Here is a 24,469-nt window from a genome sequence, read left to right on the forward strand (position 1 = left end):
TGCAAAAAAGCAAGGAGGCTGTTTCAATGAAATGGCACAGATTGGCATTGACATTTTAGTTTTACCCTCAACTTGATCGTTCTCAGAGTTAACACTCCATAACATTTGAGGGGGTCTGCCCACCACCACCGAGATTCTACTCAAGGCCAAACAGCGGGAGGAAGATGGCTCCCCAAGAAGACCTATGCGACTGGATGCAGCTTGATGCAGATACCGATATTTTATACAATTTTCTTTCTTAATCCATCGTTTAAATAGTTTCCTTTTGCCAGCGAAATGCTTATTTTGATGCTCGCGATGCGCATTTCTTTTCGGTGAAAACAAAATAATTCCTATTGCAATTATTAAATGAGTATGAATACATTCCTGAAAAATTTATGGAAAGTATTTCTGTTTGTCTTCAGCATTCAGTATGATTAACTCTACAATACATTATCAACAATAATATTTTTTTCAGCGTGAGATAATTTAATAGTCGTGTTTAATGTTCACAAAAAAAAAAAAAAAGATCCATTTCACGGAACTCATTTATTCCCTTTTGATACATCAAAATATCACTAAAATAAAATCCTTTTCACTATCTCAATAAATAAATGCACAAATAAATGTAAAGAAACCAATAAATTATTCAAAATATCTGTTTTACATTTAAAAAAGAAATTTTATAACATAATTAGACTTTAATAAGTTAAGATTCATTGCTTGTGCATCTGTGGCTGATGTTTTTTATTTAACAGCGCAAATTTTGATAGTCCATTAGTTTAGATCAAAAAGGATCAACACCAGTAAAAATCTAGAGATTTTTCTGACTAATACTTAAGTGGGAATAAAAAATAAAAAATATGCTGAGCAAGGGCGGATACAAGGGAGGGGCGATGGGGGCGATCGCCCCCTCCTTGAGCCGAGAAACTAGTACTTTCTTCAAGTATATTTTCGATAGTAAAGTTCCAAAAACGCAATTTTACATAATCTTCGATGGTGTTAGAAGAAAGGGAGCTATTCCGGAATTGAAGTTTTGAAAACGCAATCGTAGCCCATCTCTTATTACTCTGGGGATGGGGACTAGAACTTTCAATAGGATTTTTGTTGAAATTGAAGTTTGAAAATCTCAATTTTAGACGATCTTAGATGATAATTAGGATAGGTTCAAAGGCTCACCCTGGATATGTTTTGAAAGAAACACAACTATAGGACACCTTTGTTTACATAAGGATAAGCGATGGTGTTCAGTACACTCCTTCGAAAGTTTTAAGTGATTGAAGTTCCAAAGAGTGAACAGTAAAAAACAATCGCCCCCTCCTTGAACATTTTCTGTATCCGCCCTTGATGCTGAGAAATCTAAAGAAAAAGCACCTTTTTAGCTATTTTCATTTCATGGCAGTAGCTATTTTTTAATAATAGGTATAAGTTGACTGCTTCTGCTTTTAAGACAAAGCATGATTAAAATTAAATTTAACATTAACACCCCCATCCCTTAGCTACAACTACCATTCTTTCAACTATAATTCTAGGAAGCAGAAGTACCCACTATTTCTGATTTCCATACTTTTTAGAAGATTTTTTTTTTTTTAAATTTGGCAGTTTTCTATGTTTATCAGCTTAAAGTCAACATAATTTCTGAAATGAATTCGATTGTTCATTTGGAATGAAGAGGGCAAAAAACTTTGATAAGAAAGCAATCTGAACTATTGAATCAATTCGGCTAACTCATATTGGGATAAGACTTAAATAATAAATTTAAGATTTATTAATACATTATTATGTTTAAATAAGATGTGATGCTTTATGCTTTGCTTAAAGATAAGGTTTCCATCATCCTGTAAATTTGTAGTGTACAACAGTATGTTCGACAATTATTTTTTTTAGCTATATTAATCATGATGTATAAGAAAAACTGCAATTTTTTTTTCTTGTTCAGAAGTAATTTTGAAGTAAAAACAATATTGCCATGTCTGAAAATCTGTTACTCACACAGAAAGAGATGTGTATGTAATTTTACTAGTTGAATTAAAATTATGTAATGCAGTATAATTTAATTTAGAATAACAGATTTAAAAAATGCAAAATTAATTTATGTAAAATCTACTCATTTCAATCAATGACTTTGTTAAAAAGATCACTTGATTCAAATCAATTGATTTAAAAAATAATCACTTGATTTAAATCATGATTTTAATCACAATTTAAATAAAGCTGATTTAAATCAATGAACCCTGCTTATAACATTAAGCATTTCAAAATTAAATCTGTCAACTAGTTTACTTTAATAATGTTTGGAACTTGCGTTCATTCAACAGCGTGCAACAATCGTGCCAGACAGTTTTCCCCCAGAACATAAACTTAAGTAATTCTTTTGATCATGTATTTAAGAATTTTGAATAATTTCCATGACCTATCCTTTTCCATATAAAAAGCCCTTACATATATCTATCTCTATAAAATGTTTCATTTGATTCCACTCACTTTAACTTTTCTGATTTTTATAAACTCAAAATATATGTTTCTATGAAAGTGACTCATTTATATTTTTAGGTTCTTAAAAAAACCCTCAATTTAAAGTACAGAATTTGCTGCCCTCTTAGCATTTAGTAGGAACTATTGCAACATCGGTAGTGGGTACTTCCAAAAACTAAAACATTAGATAATTTAGAATTAATAAAAAATTTTATTCTTTATTTAAACTTTTATAATGATTGTAAAAGTGTTTATTTTTTGACACGGAGTTTTGACTTTATAGTTAATCATGGTTAAAATTAAAACTGTCAAAAGCTTGCCCACCAGGGTTTTTTCCATATTAACAAATTAAAGTAGAAAATTTAAACATTTTAATAATAATATAAATGATTACATATTGTTAAAGTATTGTTTTGAATTAAGAATTTAAATTCATTTTCAACAGATATTTGTTGTGACGAAGAAAATAATTTAAAAAAAGGATTGCATAAAATACGGAATTAAACAAAAATTTCAATTTCATGAAACGTATTTTAAATATTTCTGTCTCATTGAATGTGAAAAATATTTTATAATTAGGATACAGCCACACAAAGAAACAAAAACACTCACGAATAAAATAGGCATAAGGTATACTGAACCTACTATATTACCAGTGACTGTAATAGGGGAGGGGGGAGTGGAATAATGATTTTCTTCCTGGTTATTCACGTAACTGTATACGGTTTGTGATTATTCAGCTTTTTAAAAACTGCTACAAAAATTAATTTTGCTAAAAGTAATTATTGACATTTGTTATTCAAATTATTGACATTTGTTATTCAATGTACCAGTCTTATTTTTGAGAAACAAACAACAGAATTAATTTATGCACATTTGTTTTTAATGAGGAAAAAAAATTAAAGAACTCACCCGAGATGACTTAGTTGGTGCAAAATCCTTGCGTGGAATGGATTTAATCCATCTTTTGCACATTTCTACATCGGCCGAGAATTTAAAACGGTGCTATCGTAATTGCACTGAAATCCAGGCACACAGCATCTGAACGGCATGATTGATAAACACTTATACACAATAACAAACGAAATAACTATAATAAGCGAAACTTAACCACTAAACAAATAAAATATGAGAATCAACAAAAAAAAATTCACACAATAAAATTTTAATCCAAGAGTAAATGGCGGGGACAAAGCATAGCGACCGTTACTTTCAGCTAATTCAACGGTGTGAAAGATTGAAAACACTCCCCCAGAAGGTTTGGGGAAAGCACAAACAGGTCTTCTTCGCGTGACTCATACACTTCCCTTCGGAGAGCTTGTTTGGCCTTGAGGAATATCTCGGTGGTGGTGGTCTGCCATCACTCTTGGGTAGAACGGGCATCCCTTAATTTTATTATCTGTATTAAATTTGTATTGTAACTATCCATTGTTGCACCAAAAGTTGCCTGCATTTTACTTTGTTCTAAAATTTCATGATTGATTCATGTTGCAATTTGAAAGTGTGTTTCGATTTTATTGTGAATCCCTTTGTCTGTAAAATTAACTCGAGGCAAATTGGCAGGGATTCCGAGAAGACAGGTTAGCTGAGGCTGAAATCACACGACCCAGCAACCCAAGAGAAACGCTTTCATATCAATACTTTGCCCCCAAGTCCAGTTAATCTCTTGGAAGTCCTGCAAATTGGTTTATGTCTATCTCTTAGTAAATGTTCTTCTTTTCTCTTTTCAGGTGCAGGACAAGGTAATTCTTCTGAAAGATAGTTCTCTTTCGTCTGCAAAATATGGTTCCTGAGAAAAGTTTTATGCATTTATTTCTTTGTATTATGCCTATAGACTAATAATTTACAGTAGCAATATTTTAATATTTTTTAAATTTGTTAGTTCAACCTCTTTTGTACAGATCTATGCTATATAAAGTCTAGTGCACAATAATCATATGGTTTAGTTAGTTTGTTGGTAAAAAGAAACCTTTTTTCTATAACCTTTTCAAACTGTTCCAAATTTGTCTGAATATATCAGAATGGATGTGTCTGGAACTAAGTTTTCATGTTAATGACATTGACAAATGAATGTATGTGTCCTTAATAAAAACCTCAAACAATCAATTAAATACTTTAATATGTAACAAAATAAATAAAACATTTTCTTAAAAAATTTGTTTTCTGAAGTTGTTTTAAATGAAAAGTTTTAAATTTTTGATACCATATTTCCATAGCAGTTTTGTCAGGAGTTGTTAATTATTTTCTTTTATAACATCATATAAAATGTAAGAGTAAATGAATTAATTAGTCCTAAAATTCTAAAACCTGATTTGTGTAGTTTGTGTCGAGCACGGTGTTTTCAAACAAATGCTCCCCAGGCAGGGGCCGATTTACAATCTATTCAAGGGGGTAGCGGTTGAAAACCATAAAAGCCATATTCCTTCCCTCAAACCAGTCATGTAGGGGGAGGGGCAGGGTATCAAGTGCCTCTCCTTTATCCTGTGTTTTAAATACTAATTGCCCCTCACGAACTTATCGCCCTCATGAAGTATCAAAGCTCCTCTTTGGGGGCTATCACCCCCAGGGTTGGAAACCACTGTTCTAAGTCATAGCAAAATGTATTATCATACCAGTGTAGTGTAGTCCATGGAAGAAAAAGGTTGGAAGACACATATAGAAATATAAAAACTATTAAAGTTCAAAAAAAGGGCGAGCTTAGGTTCAAATGAAAAAGTGGGTAACGCTGTCCATCATCGACTACGCTAACTCTCTAAACTTAATTTAAAGCAAATTTGTGGAATGTACTTGATTGAAATTAGTAGCGATAGCCAGTAATTCCTTCAATTCTATATTATTGGTATTACATGGGGGGGGGGGCGGTCGCCCCCCTAGTAAATCTGCCACTGTCCCCAGGAAGTGGATAAAAATCTTTATTATATGAACATTGCAACACAATGACAACAAGAAGTTCTTTCTAGAACTAGACGAGCCTACTTTCCTGTATACCCATACTACTTTCTAGTACCTGATCAATATTCTCAAAAATAGCTAAAAGCGCAAATTTTTTCAAACATATTTTTAAAATACTTTAAGCTGATTTCTAGGAATAAAATATTCCCCACTCATCTAAAAAAAATTTTATGCGTAAAAAAAAAAACGAACAAATAAAATAGCAGCAAGTTTTAAACAAAGCAGATAATACACTTTTTTCCATTTAAAAAAATCTTTAACAGCATTCAAAACGAAAAAATAATAATTAAAATTAATAAGATCATTAAAATAAATAGATCATATCAAAACAAAAATCGTTTCTTTTTCCCCTGTTGCCAAAAACATTTTTTTAAATGAATTAATGCACTTACCAAAAAAAAAACAATAAAATGTCAACTTAAAGAAATAATTTTCTTTGTCAAAAAAAAAAAAAAATCGTCTGCGCATATCTTTATGTAGAAACATAAATGACTTCAAGTTTATTCGCCAAAAACTGAGTACCTAAATTGAAACTTTAGCGTAAAAATAAAAACAAGTCATATCAACAATAATTATTTCACAGTTAAAACCATAGCTGCGGAGTTGGAGTCAATCTCATTTTGAGATAAAGGAGTCGGAGTCGAATATTTAAGAATCGGAGTCGGTCATTTGTCCTCTGTGTATAAATTTTTGCCAAAACTATGAAGTCAGAGTCGAAGTCGGGGAGTCGGAGTCCGATTAATTATCAGGCACAGGAGTCGGGGTTGGAGTTATTTCCAACAAAATTTGTTTGAAGTAAATCCGCCTTCAAGTACGGAATCTACATTGACTTTCAGTTTCCCCGTAGGCACTATTGTTAAGGGATTTGAACTGTTCAAAATTGAACGGAAAATTGTTCAAATAAAAAAGATATTTTATATACAAGTTTTTCATCAAAATCTTTTTCCTACAAAGCTTGTTTGAAGCAAATTCGCCTCACAGTTCGGAATTACCATGAATTTCCCCGTAGGCGCTAATGTTAAGTTTTTTTGAACTGTTCAAAATTGAAAAAAAAAATAGTTCAAATCAAAAAGTGAAATATCGGAATGAGGTGTCCTCGCCGAGATCTTTCGAACAAAAAAAAGTTTTTCCGAATCGGACTATTCATTCAAAAGTTATTAGGGGGGGGGGGGGCAGACAGACATACCAACAGACATTTTTCCCCATCTCAATACCCTACTTTCCAATTTTTTATTTTTCAATATTTATTTAATTATTTTATTTATTTTTGACTTTTTTTTTGTTTTTCACGATATTTTTAAGATGCATTAAGCCTTCTTTCATGATTTTTTCTTCTTTTTCTGACTTTTACTGGGAAAGTAGGCTAAAATCAAACGAAAATCAAAACTAAATTAAGACTCTCTGGAACACTGTATTAACCGGTTAGAGATAAGTGTACCATGCAGTGGCGCACACAAGGGAGGGGTCCAGACCCCTCCCATCAAAGTTCGCCAATATATATCATGATATATATCCGATATTTAATTTGAAAATATCATGATATTTTCAAGATTTATTTTTTCAACTACCGTATTTTCAATATAAAAATTATTAATCTAGTAATGGGTGACTGTTTCTTAGATCAAGTTGTAACTCAGGGAACTCGAGAGGAGGCAATTTTGGATCTAGTTTTTTGTGACATAGGTAGTTTTGTTCAGGGGTTGAGTGTAGGGGAGCATATTGGAGATAGTGATCATAACAGCATTAGGTTCCGGGTTAAATTTGAAGTGTGCAAAGATGATAATTTTAGGTTTGTGCCCAATTTCAGAAACACTGATTTTGTTGCACTTAGGCAGAGCTTGAAAGAGGTTTTTTCGTCAGGGTTGGAAAATACCGACGTAGATCAGCAGTGGACGGAATTTAAGGATAAACTTGCTAAAACCGTTGGGAACTATGTTCCATTTAGGAGAAAAGGTGTTAATACCAAAATTTGGCCCATGTGGTTCTCCAGGGAGACTAAAGAAGCTCTTAATTATAAGCAAGCCACTTTTCGTAAGTTTAAAGAAACTGGTCAGAGTGCGGAGAGGCTCCAGTATGGTAAGGCAAGGCGAAATTTTAAGTATTTGGTACGGATTCAGAAAAGGGAATTGGAGCAAAGGCTGGCAGATGACATTGATGGGAACCCTAAGAGGTTTTTTGCTTACGCTAATTCTGGGAAAGCTCGAAACAGTCAAATTGGGCCTTTGGTTGATGAGTATGGAAATTTAATCCAAAACGATAGGGATATTGCAAATGTTCTGAGTAACTTTTTTTCCAGTGTGTTTAACGATAACTGTATCTCAACAGTTGACACTAACAAGACACAAGCTATTATACAGCTTGAGGATTTTGTATTTTCCAGGGAGGAGGTTTTATTTCATTTGAAAAAGATTAAAGCAACTAAAGCTCCGGGACCAGATAATATTTATCCAAAAATTTTAGTTGAATGTGCAGAGGAATTAGTGGATGTTATTTTGAATATTTTCAATGCTTCTTATAACTCGGGGATGGTGCCAGAGGACTGGAAGCTGGCTAACATAACGCCACTCTTCAAGAAGGGGTCTAAAGGTCTTGCTGGGAATTATAGACCTGTAAGTTTGACTTCGGTGATTTGTAAGATTTTCGAAACTTTGATCAAAATTAAGATCATGATGTTCTTAGAGACTAATAGTCTGTTGACTAGTTTGCAGTATGGTTTCAGGAAAGGTAAATCCTGTACTACTAATTTATTGCATTTCTACGACAAGGTTACCTCAGCTTTAGATGACAAAAAATGTGTGGATGTTGTTTATATTGACTTTCAAAAAGCTTTTGACAAGGTACCGCATGTTGCTCTTCTTAGCAAGTTAGCTGACATTGGAATAGGAGGAAAAACTTTACTTTGGGTTAGAAATTGGCTTACTGGTAGGAAGCAAAGAGTAGTTGTGAGAGGAAATCATTCTAATTGGAGTGATGTTTTAAGTGGGGTTCCTCAGGGATCAGTTTTAGGGCCTCTTTTGTTTATTATATTTATGAATGACATCAATGAAAATATTTCTGGAAGCATGAATTGTTTTGCTGACGATGTAAAAGTTATGGGGATTGTCAAAAATGAAGAACAAGTAAAACAGCTGCAAGAGGATTTAGATCACATTACTAAGTGGGCAGATAAATGGGGGATGGCAGTTAATGTAGGGAAATGTCAAGTGCTACACTTAGGTCATGGAAATAAGCGTATGAGATATCATTTACAGGGTTCAGTCATAAATCAGGCAGAAAATGTTATGGATCTGGGTGTCCTTATAAATCAGGACTTCAAGTTTAGTCAACAGTGCAGTATTGCTAGTAACAAAGCCAACAAAATGCTTGGGTTCATCAAGAGATCTATTTCAAACAAATCTAAGAAAGTTCTTCTGCCTTTATATAGGAGTTTAGTAAGACCTCATTTGGAGTATGCTGTTCAGTTTTGGTCGCCTTATCTGAAGAAAGATATTTTCGTATTGGAAAGGGTTCAAAGAAGGGTAACTAAATTAGTAAGGGGACTCTCAGATTTAGATTATGATACCAGACTTAATAGGCTTAACATGTATAGCCTGGAGCAAAGGAGAGTCAGAGGGGACATGATTCAGTTATTTAAATTTATCAAAATGAAAGATGTAAATGGATTAAATTTTTGCGGGGAAAGCAGGACAAGGGGTCATTGTTTTAAGCTATTTAAATCTCAGGCTAACTTGGAAATCAGGAAAAACTACTACTTTAGCAGGGTCGTGGGCACTTGGAATAGCTTACCGGAAGAGGCGGTAATGAGCAAGGGAGTGGATAGCTTTAAGAGGGCCATTGATCTTCATTGGGGACTAATTAATTGACTAGGACCAGCCTAGCTGGGCCCAGAGCCTGTTGCTGGTCGTCACATTTGTATTTGTATTTGTATATAATTTTATTTATTTTTCATGAAAAATAACCAAAAAGTTATGTACTATATTTTTATGATGATTAATGTAACAAAGTAATATAATATTCATTTTTATTTTATGCTCATAAATGTATTAGCAATATAACAATTGTAATTCATATTAAAAGTGCCTAATTAAATATTAAACATCGGTCAGAAAAGAAAAGAAAATGTCTTATGACTGTGCACCGACTAATGCATATTTTTTATTTCTGAATGATACAACTTTGTAAAGAAGAAAAATGAGTAAAACAGCTAATGCTAAATTAACTCCACTAAAATTTGATTCAAATGTAAAATGAAATATTAGATGTAAATAATGAGAGAAACCTTAGTTTGGAGTGTACATATTGTAATTATAATTTAAGAAAATAAAAAGTTATATTTGAGGATACATTTACAATTTTGAAGACTTTAGTTTTTGTGCTGATTGAAAATATCGGATATATGTAAAAATATCCAATATATATCAAAATATCGGATATTTTTGATATTTTCCTAAATATCGTGATATTTTCGAACCCTGCCTCCCATAGGTCTTGCTTTTTTTCCCTCATTGATTAAGATTCTATGTATTTTGTACGTAGAGTAGTTTTCAACAAAAGTAACAATTAATTGCAGTTCTAATAAGTGAAAAAATTAAATCCTCATGTTAAAAGATTTTTTAAAGTGTTGTGCACTTTTCCCATAAGAAGCAGGATTATAAATGAATACACTGCATAAACCATGTTTTTAGTTTTGTAATTACAGATTAAAATGAGATTCTATGAACTTGAATCCATTTTCTAATTATGAGAAAAGTAAAAGCGTAAATTATTTTGCTTTCTGGTTTTTTATAACTCGGGGATGGTGCCAGAGGACTGGAAGCTGGCTAACATAACGCCACTCTTCAAGAAGGGGTCTAAAGGTATTGCTGGGAATTATAGACCTGTAAGTTTGACTTCGGTGATTTGTAAGATTTTCGAAACTTTGATCAAAATTAAGATCATGATGTTCTTAGAGACTAATAGTCTGTTGACTAGTTTGCAGTATGGTTTCAGGAAAGGTAAATCCTGTACTACTAATTTATTGCATTTCTACGACAAGGTTACCTCAGCTTTAGATAACAAAAAATGTGTGGATGTTGTTTATATTGATTTTCAAAAAGCTTTTGACAAGGTACCGCATGTTGCTCTTCTCAGCAAGTTAGCTGACATTGGAATAGGAGGAAAAACTTTACTTTGGGTTAGAAATTGGCTTACTGGTAGGAAGCAAAGAGTAGTTGTGAGAGGAAATCATTCTAATTGGAGTGATGTTTTAAGTGGGGTTCCTCAGGGATCAGTTTTAGGGCCTCTTTTGTTTATTATATTTATGAATGACATCAATGAAAATATTTCTGGAAGCATGAATTGTTTCGCTGACGATGTAAAAGTTATGGGGATTGTCGAAAATGAAGAACAAGTAAAACAGCTGCAAGAGGATTTAGATCATATTACTAAGTGGGCAGATAAATGGGGTATGGCAGTTAATGTAGGGAAATGTCAAGTGCTACACTTAGGTCATGGAAATAAGCGTATGAGATATCGTTTACAGGGTTCAGTCATAAATCAGGCAGAAAATGTAATGGATCTGGGTGTCTGTATAAATCAGGACTTCAAGTTTAGTCAACAGTGCAGTATTGCTAGTAACAAAGCCAACAAAATGCTTGGGTTCATCAATAGATCTATTTCAAACAAATCTAAGAAAGTTCTTCTGCCTTTATATAGGAGTTTAGTAAGACCTCATTTGGAGTACGCTGTTCAGTTTTGGTCGCCTTATCTGAAGAAAGATATTTTTGTATTGGAAAGGGTTCAAAGAAGGGTAACTAAATTAGTAAAGGGACTCTCAGATTTAGATTATGATACCAGACTTAATAGGCTTAGCATGTATAGCCTGGAGCAAAGGAGAGTCAGAGGGGACATGATTCAGTTATTTAAATTTATCAAAATGAAAGATGTAAATGGATTAAATTTTTACGGGGAAAGCAGGACAATGGGGTCATTGTTTTAAGCTATTTAAATCTCAGGCTAACTTGGAAATCAGGAAAAACTACTACTTTAGCAGGGTCGTGGGCACTTGGAATAGCTTACCGGAAGAGGCGGTAACAAGCAAGGGAGTGGATAGCTTTAAGAGGGCCATTGATCTTCATTGGGGACTAATTAATTGACTAGGACCAGCCTAGCTGGGCCCAGAGCCTGTTGCTGGTCGTCACATTTGTATTTGTATTTATTTAAGTATGTTTTATTAGGCAATGCTAATTTTATTCAATAATTTATGTTTTATTGTTTTTACTTCCTTTTACAAAAAAGGAAGTATTGAATTCGCGAAAAAATTTTCACCCAAAAATCCGCCTTAATTTCCATTTTGCTCACCCCCAAATGAATGTTGAGTTTTTTTTCAACCCGACCACACGTGGATATCTGCCTAGGAATGTACAGACACCTAAAATATCCATTTTGACGATCCCGGAGGTTATTACAACGAGTTTTCTCGTAACGTCTGTATGTACATATGTATGTGTGTATGTATGTCGCATAACTCAAAAAAAGAATGTCCTAGAAAGTTGAAATTTGGTACATAGACTCCTAGTGGGGTCTAGTTGTGCACCTTCTTTTTTGGTTGCATTCGTATGCTCTAAAGGGGGTCTTTTGCTCATTTTTGGGGGGAAATCATTGTTAATTTCGATGTAAACTCACGTGGTGTTATAATTTGGCGGACACTTGGCGATATATCGCCAGTCTTTTGGTCGCCAAGTTTTGTCGCCAACTTGGCGACAAATTTGGAGATTTTTTTTTTAATTTGGTTTCAATTTGGCCACTGTTTGTGATATTTAGAGAGTAAACAATTGAATCACATTAAAATTGCCAGTAATGGGGAGATGACATTAAATTGGAGTAAAAGGAAGTCATGTGATGCACACATCAGCTCTTTTTTTTCCTAAATCATGCTGGATTGCAGCACCTTCCAGGGCTAGTAGTATTATCTCTTGCCCCAAGACAGAGGAGAGGTTCACCTACCGTTTGTACAGGTTATCTTCAAATTTATAATTTTTTCACTTACATCCCTTTCCTTCTCACTGCCTCATACGTGCATGTGTACATGGTAGGTGTTTTTTTTTTTTTTTTTGGTTAAATATCAATTAAAATATTGTGAAAAGTTGTCGTTTTTCTCCTATCCCTGAAATAGAAACTTCTAATAATTTTACAATTAATAAATGAGTTCAAAATATGAAACAACTTCATCCGTTTAAATGTTTTATTTGTATTTCTGTGGATAGTTTCCTGACCGCAGCAATTCAATTCCTCTTTCAGATGTTGGCCGAAGTTGCATCTTGTTGTCCATCGGAGGCAAGAGTGTGATGCTCGACTGTGGAATGCACATGGGTTATAATGATGAGGTGAGAATCAACTCCTCCTCTATTCGGAAATAAACAAATATCTTCGTGCTAAAAGAAAAAAATTATTTTAAGAAACTCAAAAAAGCATAAAATTTGCAATCATTTCCAAATTTTACACTTTATAAATGTTTTTTTCCCCTTTCAAACTTGTTTTTTTGAGCAATCACGATTGCTTATTGCTTTCACTTGACTGTTTTTGGCGTCCTATCATTTTATTTTCCCACCGCCACCCTCCACAGCATCACCGTCGACCGGCTCCTCACGATGCTGCTCCTCTAGCGAAAGCCATCTCCAGGTTGCATCCATGCCCTACACACACGCGCATACATACACAACTACACATACACACACACATACACACAACTACCCACAACACATTCATGCTTGCACACAGACACAAACACATATGCCTACACACATACACATACCCACCCCCCACACACACACATTCATACACACAACTACCCACACACTAATGCCAGCCCACAAACACAAATGCCTACACACACATACACATACCCCCTACACACAAACACGCATACCCCCCACACACAAACACACACGCCTACATACACACGCTCGTGATTGCGAAAAACATAATATGAATTCAAGATGCCAAAAATTCAAATTAATAATTTTTTTTTTTCTTTCTTTCCTTTCCTTGTTGTTTTGCATAAAAAACCTGGATCAAAGAGTTAGAGGGGACATGATTCAGTTTAAATTTATCAAAATGAAAGAAGTTAACGGGTTAAATATTCGAACGGAAAGCAGGACGAGGGGTCATTCTTTTAAACTATTCAAATCTCAGGCCAACCTGGAAATAAGGAAAAACTACTACTTTAGTAGGTTTGTGGGCACTCTTAACAGCTTACTGGAAAAGACGGTAATGAGCAAGGGGGTGATAGCTTTAAAAGATGCGATGATCTTCTTTGGAAACTAATAAACTGAAAAGGACCAGCCGAGGTGGGCCCAGAGCTTGGTGCCGGCCGTTGCATTTGTATTTGAACCAATTGCTTTTCTTATTTTGCTGAAATGATTAAACTAGCAGATATAAATTTTATTTTGCTTTTCTTCTTTCAGAGGCGTTTTCCCGATTTCTCTTTCATCAATCAGGGCAACCTTACACAACACTTGTCGTGTGTCATTATCAGGTAAGAACTCTTTCGTTTATGCATTTGATATTTGTCTTTTTGTCTCCTGTTATTTTTTTTTTTTTTTTTTTGCACTCCTTTCAAATTTAAAACTATCTAATGAATTTAAATCCCCATCTGCAGCTATTCTTTTATGACCATTGTAATTTCCATAAAATCCCCTCTCAAGTGCATGGCGTGAATATTTTCGAGTCGAGTTGTAAAAAGTCAGGAGAAAGCCTAATGTATGAAATTTACGTATTTACCTAATTATTGTAACTGTTACATTGAAATTAAATACTTTCAAAACATTTTTTTTTTTTAAATATTTTTTTTATGCTACAAAGTTTTTATGATCTAAGTCTGCCATCTGTGAAACAATCGTACAAATGAATCAGAATAAAAAAATTATGCTTACATCGAGATAATTTTAAATTGTGATAACTACTGAACATTATTATATTATCCCAACCATTTACTTTTTATTTTGTTTACATGTACTTCTGCATAGATTGTACAGTAAATTTTTGTAACCTGACAAACACCACTGCATCTGAACTATAATAATAAGGCGTTAGATCAATCTTGCTTTATTTTGCTTTATTCAAATGATGCATGTGTTTGAACAGTAGATTTTTTTTTTTATATAAAGAATTTGAAAAATTATTTTGCTGTCTTTTTTATGTCTTTTAACAATTCTATTTAGTTTTACTGCAAAATATGATTTCCCTTTTTTTTTCTTTTTTTTAAATGAACGGTAAGTGTAGGGTTGCCATTGGCGACTAAAAAGGTGACTTTTGCGACTATTTCTTACCTTAGGCGACTATGGCGACTTTTTTGGCAAAAAACAGCCCAAAAGCGACTATTTTTAAAAAAACGGCGACTTTTTGCAGTAAAAAGCAACTATTTTTTCATATTTTATGAAATTCATTGAAAAAGAAATAGGAAGAACGATTTTGAGCCAATCAGTTGCATTCCAACACACTATCGAGATTGCATCATATAGTTTTCAGCCAGTAGCGTTTCGCCGCGCCGATCTACTGAGGTCGAATTCAAATGCAAAGAGGGGGGGGAGGTTAGAAAGATGATCTGAGCTAAAAGAATCTTCTTTTGAACTTTCCCTTTATTCACTGCTATTTTGTTCCAGTTAAACTATTTTTGGATTGTTTTCTGTTAGTCCAAGGATTGCAGTTGTTTCTTATTTGTGTGTTAACCAAAGATCAAGGATTGTAGTTAAAGGATTTTGATAACAGCCGATGTGAAATAAATTCATTCAAGATCGCCGCTTTTTGTCTTGGTTTTTAAAGACTTTTTTCCCGATTTTTCTCGAAAATTTTAAAGTTTTCAAATCAATCGAATTTTTAAGTTAAAATATAATTTTTTTCTTTTTTAAGGATAAAATTACTTTAATATGCCTCCCACCATCCTACCCGAAAAAAAAATCGTGTAAGTTCTGCGAAACCAAAACTAAAAACATAATGCACATTGTGATTTTTTTTCCCCCTAATGCTCAATTTTCGTTTTCTGTAATAAAATTGCATTATTAATAATGATCTCCAGTGCTTTGACTTCAGTTATACTAATTTGTACGGCAAAAAACTAAAGTCGTTCTTGTTTGTTAACATTCTAGCGTCGAACACGTGCTTCGCCGAAAATTGCATGCCGTGTTCGAAATTGATATTTTTTAGCATCCGGTTAGTGTTTGAACTATTTTAAAAGGTCTTAGATATTTTAAATTATGCAATCTTATAGGGCAATTGATTTCGGTTTTTATTTCAATAATTTCTTAATTTTTTTGTAAACTTTGCTCTTAAGTTGTTATTAGTTACGTATTTTCGAAAAAATACGAAAATTAAAACTAACAAACTTCCTTACTTTTAAATTTATGTCCAAAATAAATATTTTCAAAGCTACTTGAACTTAATTTTCCTGTTTTTTGAAGTTTACATAGAAATGAAAATATAGAGAACAAACACTCAAGCGTCGAACACGTGCTTCGCCGTAAATGTCTTGCCGTGCTCGAAATTTTAATCTTTTAGAATCCAGTCAGTGTTTTAATATTTTTAAATGGTCTTAGATATTTTAACTTATGTTATCTTAAAGCAATTTATTTTGATTTTTATTTCAATAATTTCTTATTTTTTTAAAACTTTGTTCTTAAGTTGTTATTAGTTACATACAAAAACGAAATTTCAAACTAGCAAACTTGTTTATCTTCAAATTTATTCCCAAAATAAATATTTTCAAAGCTACTCTAATTTAATTTTCTTGTTTTTTAAAGTTCACATAGAAATGAACGTAACTAAAAATTGAACTCTAGGAGAAATTCATATAAAAATGAAAATTTGACTCCTTTTAGCTGGAAACTGCTTCAAGTGATCACTAATAGCACTAAGATAGAAAATGTAAAAAAATGAAATGAAAATTGATTTAACAATTAACAACAGTCATAAATTTACTTGAATGTTCATGTATTGGTTTGCAATAATTAAGTTTAGCTTATTAGGTAATTTAAAATATGTTTTCACATGTAGAAGTCTGATAACATTACATCAGCATCTGCTAAAACAAAAAACCTGTCACTACAGGAACATAAACTGGGTCCTTGCCCTAAAAGTTAGGCTAAGAAGTAGAACTGGCCCTGCCATTATTTAAGAATTTTTTAAGATGTTTTGCTTGACGTTGTCGTTTTGCCATGTTCACATGTGCCCCTCCATCCCTCCCTATACTAGTTTGTTGTTTACTTTGCTTATTTCAAAAGCCATTTTACCTATTACATTAATTACTTTCCCTATATAGCTATTGCTTAATTATTACATTTAAATAGTAGTATGAAAAAACTGTCTCATTTTAGTTCACAGTTCTTAATTTTAAAAAAGACTAGACTTTGAAGTACACAAATCAACGATCAGCATTGAAAAAAAAAAAATCAATATTTAAATGTATTGGCAATTTTAAATTTAAAATGCATGGGAAAATGTCAATACTGCATCTGTGAAAGATGAGTGGAAAGTATTACAATCAGAATTTTCTTCCCCATCTACTAGCTGAAGATAAGTCAAAAATGTCTGAGCGGATGCTTAATGAAAGACTTATTACAAGAGACGCTTTGACGAAATACCAACATGTAGGCGAGGTAAAAATAACAAAGGAACTTTTAAAATTGGCATATGGGACACACAGGTCATATGAAAATTATCTGGAAGAACAGAGAAAGTTGAAGGAGCAGACTTTAAAAGAAAACAAAGAACGTGAAGAGATGATTGAAAAAGAGAAACAGAGAGAAGAAGAAATAAAGAGCAAAGCACAATCAATTAAACAACTGGAAGACAAAGCAAAAATAGCTGCTCAAGAAAAGAATTCCAATCAAGAATCTTCAGATTCGCTATTAAAATTAGCAAATCAACGACTAAAATCAGCTATTAAGAAAAATGATTTGTTAGAAATTAGAGTAGCACAGGGGATAATAGAAGGTGCAGAGAAGTTACGAGAAAAAAAAAGAACTGTAGAACGGAAAGGAACAAAGCTAAACCATATTGTTAACAAATGAAAATCAAGTTTGATTAATATTTATATAGCTAAAAAATCAAAAAATAACTAAATTTTCTATTTTGTCATCAAAGTGTTAAATGAAAGATTTTTAATCATACGGCATTTAAATCTCTGTTTTAATCACACTCAAACTCAATTTATAATTCCTTTGTCTTGACTTAAAAAAAAAGATCTTCATTAAATTTTCAATTATTATTAGTACCATTAAAAAATGCTGAATGAACCAAGTTAATCTTGAAAAAAAAATTATGTTTGGGAAAATAAGTTTTTATTTTCTTGTAGTTACTATAGGTAGAGTCATCTTTTGATTGTGTGACACAATGTATTTTTTGAATTTGTTAGTATTTAAAAAATATTGGAAATATCAACTTCATTACTATTCTGAGAGTTGCTTTTTTGAAGAAGTAGTTCCAGAAAAAAATGTTGAATGATGTTAAAACACATGTTAAATCTGAGAAATTAAGTTTTGATTATTTTCTTTTTTTGCATTTACTATAAATAGCTATGTTTTAAGATTTTCTGTTGTGTGATTTTGTTTCACTAAGTATTTTTTGAGTTAGTAAATAGTTAAAAGATATTGAAAAAAGCACCTAAATGGGTGAAAAAAGCATCTTAATCATTGTGCTGAGGAGACTATTTAGGCGACTTTCTTTTACAATTTAGGCTACTAAAGCTACTATTTTGAAGCAAAATTTGGATGGCAACCCTATAAGTGCTTATTTAAGAATTTGCTTTGCTTATTATCCATACTAGTTTCACTTATTCAAATTGCTTTTGGTCCCAGTTAGTCCTGATAAACGAGGTTGTAATGTACCTTGTTTTGTGTGAATTGAAGTTTGGTTTGCTTTCTTATAGTTGTGATGATTCATTTACACTTTAGTCCATTGGTTTTAATTCTTTTGTGCTTCCTTTCTTTCAGCCATTTTCATTTGGACCACTGTGGTGCTCTGCCCTACATGACCGAGATGGTTGGCTACAATGGGCCCATTTACATGACCATGCCCACAAAAGCGATCTGTCCAATCTTGTTGGTAGGGTGACCTTCATAAATCATTCATATTCACAATGCTAAAGTAACTGAGTTTGAAGAATTAAGTACTTGAAACTCAGTTACTTTAGTATTGTGTACTGCCCTGGGAAGGTAATGGGCAGTATCTGCAAATTTTGATTATTTTTGCATTTTTGCCATCTATTGTAATTTAGCTTAACTGTACAAGCTTGCTTAACTGGTTTCCCCTGAAAATAAAGCACGATAACAAGTCAAATTCCAACATGTCCTATGGAATCCTAAACATGTTTCTTCAAATAGCTCGAGAGCTCATTTCTGCAAATACTGCTGTTTACCTTCCCGCAGCAGTGTAAGACTACTTCCTGAACTTGTATAATTTCTTACAGAATGGTTTTTTGCTTGTTTCAAATCCTTACCAACTTCCAGCGGTTATGTAAAAATTCTTTCATATTTCTTTTAAAATTCATCTCTTGTTACTAAAGCCGAATCAAACAAAATAGGGATTCCCCCTCCCTCTCAGTCTTATGGTTTACTAGCTACATTGCATGGTCGATCTCAAAAATAAAAGTTGTGCCAAGTGACTTTATGTTCAACAATGAGGTTTACAGGGTTCTTACGGGTCATGGAAATCCTGGAAAGTCATGGAAAAAAAATAAAGAAATTTCAGACCTGGAAAAGTCATGGAAAACAAATATTTTCATTAAAAGTCATGGAAATTTATTTAAAGTCATGGGAAAATGTCTTGGGCAGTAAGAAAATAACAATAACTAAAAGAGCGCTGAAAATATTGAGTGATTTAGTAATATTTTCATTGAATTGAACGATCTTAAAAACAAATCCGAGCTTTGCAATCCAATTTCATCCGTTTCTGTAATAGCCGCTCGCGTTTTTTTGTAATGTGATTTTACTACTGGGTCATCACTAATTTTAATTTCACCATTATTTTCACCATTTCTTGTATTTTATTTTTTGTAATAATAGACATGCATATTCTTGATTTTTGCCATGCCCCTCAAAAAGTTATTCAGTTGCATCTAAGTTCGTTTCAACTACTTGTAAAAATTTCATTATTTAATGTATCAGAGTTTATCTCAGTATTTTGAAGGTTTTAGGAAACAAAGACTTTAGTCAGGCAATGTAGCATAGAAATAGGGAAATTATAATACCGTAAAACGGAGGTGCCCAACATACAGCTTGCAAAACTGATCCTTGTGGCCAGTTGAAATATATTTGGTTTAGAAAAATGAATTTTCTGAAAAATGTGGCTTTACTTTAATAAACGAATATACTGTCAAATAACATGGGTGATTAGATGCACTATTGACACCAAAGGGCAATGTTTTTATGAAGTGAATTTATTATTGGAAACTTAATAATAACTCATTCAATTTTTGTCCCATTCATTACTATTCTGCCCCATTTATAAAATATTTATTTAACATTTAAACATCAGTGTATTGAATTCATTATATTTTTACTCTACTTGAATTTATATAACAAAGACAATAATTTATTAGTTTCTGCAGTGTGCAGTGATATTTTTTCAGTCACAAGTAAGTGCTGGTGTGTAGTATTCGCATTCAGGTAGTAGTGGCAATCAGGTAAAAGTTTTTCTAAAGCCCATTTCTGAAATTTGGAAAGTTTGACATTAAATAGTACTACATTCTTGAGTAACAAGGTCATGAAAATTTTTATGAAGTCATGAAAAAGTCTTGGAAAAGTCATGGAAATTTTTTATCCAAATTGAGTATGAACCCTGGGTTTAAATTGTAAAAAAAAGTATACGATTCCCCTTCAATGTGTAGAAAAGAGCAATTTCATGTCTGAAAATTTAGGATTTTTGTTAAATTCCAAAAATCCAGTCATTATTATTAAGAGGTATTCGTTCTACAGTAAAACCTCTCAATAAGGGACACTAATGGAACCTGACATTTTGTCCCAAAAATAGAGGTGTCTCTTTCGGAGGTATTTTAGTTTATGCATGCACAATGTGTTAACTCAATATAATTTTTCTTATGAACTTAGACTATTAATGATTAAGATTAAATACTATACATTTTTCACACACAACTAAATAAAATGTACACTTAATACATTTTTTAAGTTTTTATTATTTTATTAATTAAAATTGAGTCCAAAATTTTGCAGCATAAAGCAACTATTTTGAAGTAATTCATTGCATGAGTTTGCTTCATATCACGTAATTTACAATGCAAGACATTGTGAATTACAATTAGTGCTCACATTTCAAGTATTATATAAAAAGCTATTCAGTTTGTGCCCTCTCCTTTGGCCCTGAACCTACTTGAATGCATATCTTGATGGGCAAATCGTGCATGTAACTTTCAGCTAGACTTTTACAATGTATGCTTGTTTCTTTAACATATGTTAGTGTTAAACTCTCCTCAATTTTTGGAGGAAAAGCGAAACTTGTGGATTCCAGTAAATTCATTCTTTCTTATGCACTTGTACATAATTTTTTGTAATTTTTTTCTCTCTGACTGTTCCTTAAATAGAGTGTCCCTTAATTAGAGGCAAATACATGGAGTTCCTTATTTAAAGGGACTGGGACCAGAAAAAATGTCCCTTAAATAGAGGTGTCCCTTAAAGGAGGTTCTACTGTATTTCAAATGTTCTAGTGACCCCTCCCCCTCCATGTGCATCAAAGGACCTCTGAGCCAAATTTGACAAACATCTAACATGAACTGGATTTGCATTAAAACCCCCCTCCCACATCGGAGTTTTTGCTTCCCCTCCCCATAGGGAGGCAAAATCTCTCATATGACGATTCCTGAGCATCAAAGAACCTCTGTGTTGAGTTTAGCAAAGATCTGAGGAAACTAGATTTTTTTTTTTAGGAAAACACCTCCATGGGTTTCCACCCATAACAGGATGAAACCCATGGAGGTTTCATCCCTGTGTGATTTCCACCCTGTGTGAATTACAGAGCATCAAAATGCCCAATTCAGTAAAATGCCAAGTCTGAAGTAAACTGGATTTTTATAAGAAATGTACGCACACACACAAATAAACTTAAATTTTTTTAATTGGTTTTGAATTGTTAAGAATATTTTACCAATTAAAAGTGGCCATTATATTCCTGGTTTTAAAAAGAAGATATTTATACAAAAGTAAAACACTGGAATTTATCTTCCTTTTTTGGCTTAGTAAAGAAATCTGAATACATATTTCTCACAAAAAATTTCCCTTTTTTACTTCCTTTTACAAAAAAGGAAGTATAGTATTCGCGAAAAAAATTTCACTCAAAAATCGACCTTAATTCCCATTTTTCTCACCCTGAATGAATGTTGAGTTTTTTTTCGACCCCATCACACGTGGATATATTCCTAGCAATGTACAGACACCCGAAATATCCATTTTGACGACCCCCGAGTTAATTACAACGAATTTTCTCGTGACGTCCGTATGTGCGTATGTGTGTATGTATCTCGCATAACTCAAAAACGGTATGTCCTAGAAAGTTGAAATTTGGTACGTAGACTCCTAGTGGGGTCTAGTTGTGCATCTTCCCTTTTGGTTGCATTCGGATGTTCTTAAGGGGGTCTTTTGCCCCTTTTGGGGGGAAATCATTGTTAATTTTGATGTAAACTCAAGTTGTGTTATAATTTGTCGGACACTTGGCAATATATCGCCAGTCTTTCCATCGCCAAGTTTTGTCGCCAACTTGGCCACAAATTTAACATTTTTTTTTTTAATTTGGTTTCATTTTGGCCACTGTTGGTGATATTTAGAGAGTAAACTACTAAATCACCTTAAAATTGCATATAATGGGAAAATGACATTAAATTGGAGTAAAAGGAAGTCGTGTGATGCACATATCAGCTCGTTATCATTAAAATTCAGCATCTTAGTTGGGCATAAGTACTGTTCGATAGATGCGGTTCATCATGCAAAATATAATTTAGTTTTTGAAATACTTCAAAGTCACTATTAATTGTTTCTTATTTTGGTCAATTGTGCTCTAAAGTCTTGAACTTTTTATCAAGAAATGAGTAAAGGCTGTATGAGACCATCCATGATTGCGATATTTTTAGTTTTCTATGAGTGGCACTGGATTGAAAAGTATTTTTTGATATGTTTTTTGTACTCATTGTAAAATACCATTGTGTGATTTCAGGAAGATTATCGAAGAATCACAGTGGACAAAAAGGGAGAGACCAACTTTTTTACCTCGACGATGGTGAAAGATTGCATGAAAAAGGTCACCACTGTCGGACTGCATGAGACAGTACAGGTGAATATATTGCATATTTTGTGATCGAGCTGGATTTGTGTCATTACTGTTTTGATTTATGTCTGTCATTCGTACGAGTAGCATATATAATCGAAGCAAAAAAATTTAGACGAAATAAAATCTGCCCTTTAGGAACAACTGATAACCATTTTAATTGGTAACACAAGTAAACATACACGTGTAATGGTAATTGTTCAGTCTGCATTAAATACTTGAGTGTAAGGAAAACATACTATTAACACTGCATGTAACCCATTGCAACTTCATTAAGTTGCATATTTTTCCTATTTTCACCTAGACTGTTGGTAGAAAAATCCTTTATGCATTGAAAGGAATTGGAAAAATTATTCTTGGACAGGGGAAAAAACTTTGCTTTTATATGAGCAATAGCGGCAGTCTAACTATGGATGATATGGAAAGGTAAACATCCGGTTTATAGGCGGAAATACACGTATATATTAATTTACAGGGACGGTAGTTTGTTCATTACTGATGTGCACTTTTGCCTCCTAATTAAGTAGACGTAGTTTTGTAAAAATGACAATTTGTTCACAGGGATAGTACGTTTAATCTAAATTTTATTCGATCTAGAATCTCACTACAAAAATTGATTAATATTTTTTACAACATAATTTTGAGCTTACCATTTTGCTTTTACATTTCTAGATGAAATGAAAACATTTTGTTTCTGTTGTTTCCATAGAAACTCATCTTGTTTCTCTCATTTTCAACCTTGAGAATGCAATAAATTAATAAGGCCTTACCGTTTTGACCATCAATTACATGGGCCATTCCGCCTGACATATCTGGTTGATAGGCGGAAGTGGACACTTCTATTAACTTGCAGGGGTGGTAGTTTGTTCGTCACAGACGTTCGCTTTTGCCTATTTAGACGCAATTATGAGCAAATGACAGTTTGTTCACTGAATCATTTCTTAAATCTAAACTATATTCGATTTATATTCTTACTACAAAAATTAATTGATATATTTTAACAACATAATTTTGCGCTTACCTATTTGATTCTACTTTTCCTGACGAAATGAAAACATTGTTTTTTTTTTTTTGCTCTTTCCATAGAAACTGTTTGTTTCCACTCTTTTTCAACTTAGAGAATGCAATAAATTAATTAGGCACTAGTAACATTATAAAACGTGTGAATCAAAATCCCATCGCTATTTTTACTTTAACCCTGTTAAATTTATTCAGCTGGAATGATCGTAACTTGGTAGTATGCCAGATTAACATGTCGTCTATGGCTAGATTGTACTTAAGTGTACATCTGAAGATCATATACTTTGTATAATATTTTCTCTCTTCTTGCTCATAAGTTTTGCACTTTTTTCTGCAAAATTTGAGTTTTTTGTCTATATTTGAATTGCATGCCTAGTTCTGGAGATGTGATGTGTTGTTTTCATTTACAAACAAGTTTTTACTTCTTTTCTGTGTAGGTGGATGACGAAATGGAGATCAAAGCATACTACGCAGGACACGTCCTGGGTGCAGCCATGTTCTTAATACGGGTTGGTTCACAGTCGGTGGTCTACACAGTGAGTATCACCCTGTGAGAAATTCATGCGATTAAATTGAATTCTAGATATCATCCACACAAAATGTGTTTTCACCAAAATAGCTATATTTTAAATAAATGTGTTAACAATAATGCAGTGGAGCACCGTTTATACCTTTCTCTTTTATACGTTTTTATCAATTACACGTTTTTCAAATTGGTCCATGCAAAGTCTAATATACA

The 24,469-nt window shown here is 32.9% G+C and overlaps 1 protein-coding gene across 1 annotated transcript in view; it reads left to right on the forward strand.

Annotated features, from left to right (window-relative positions):
• The first annotated feature begins 12,680 nt into the window (after nt 1–12,680).
• LOC129216808 (integrator complex subunit 11-like) overlaps nt 12,681–24,469 on the forward strand; it is a 34,197-nt gene continuing 22,408 nt past the window's right edge. Inside the window, exons 1-5 of the mRNA XM_054851025.1 lie at nt 12,681–12,770; nt 13,851–13,921; nt 18,372–18,483; nt 22,600–22,716; nt 24,168–24,266. Coding sequence (XP_054707000.1) covers nt 12,732–12,770; nt 13,851–13,921; nt 18,372–18,483; nt 22,600–22,716; nt 24,168–24,266 — 438 coding nt within the window. The 5' untranslated portion in view covers nt 12,681–12,731. The remainder of the gene's footprint in view (nt 12,771–13,850; nt 13,922–18,371; nt 18,484–22,599; nt 22,717–24,167; nt 24,267–24,469) is intronic.

The sequence above is a fragment of the Uloborus diversus genome, chromosome 2 (assembly GCF_026930045.1).
Source record: "Uloborus diversus isolate 005 chromosome 2, Udiv.v.3.1, whole genome shotgun sequence".
In the NCBI taxonomy this organism is placed as follows: domain Eukaryota; kingdom Metazoa; phylum Arthropoda; class Arachnida; order Araneae; family Uloboridae; genus Uloborus; species Uloborus diversus.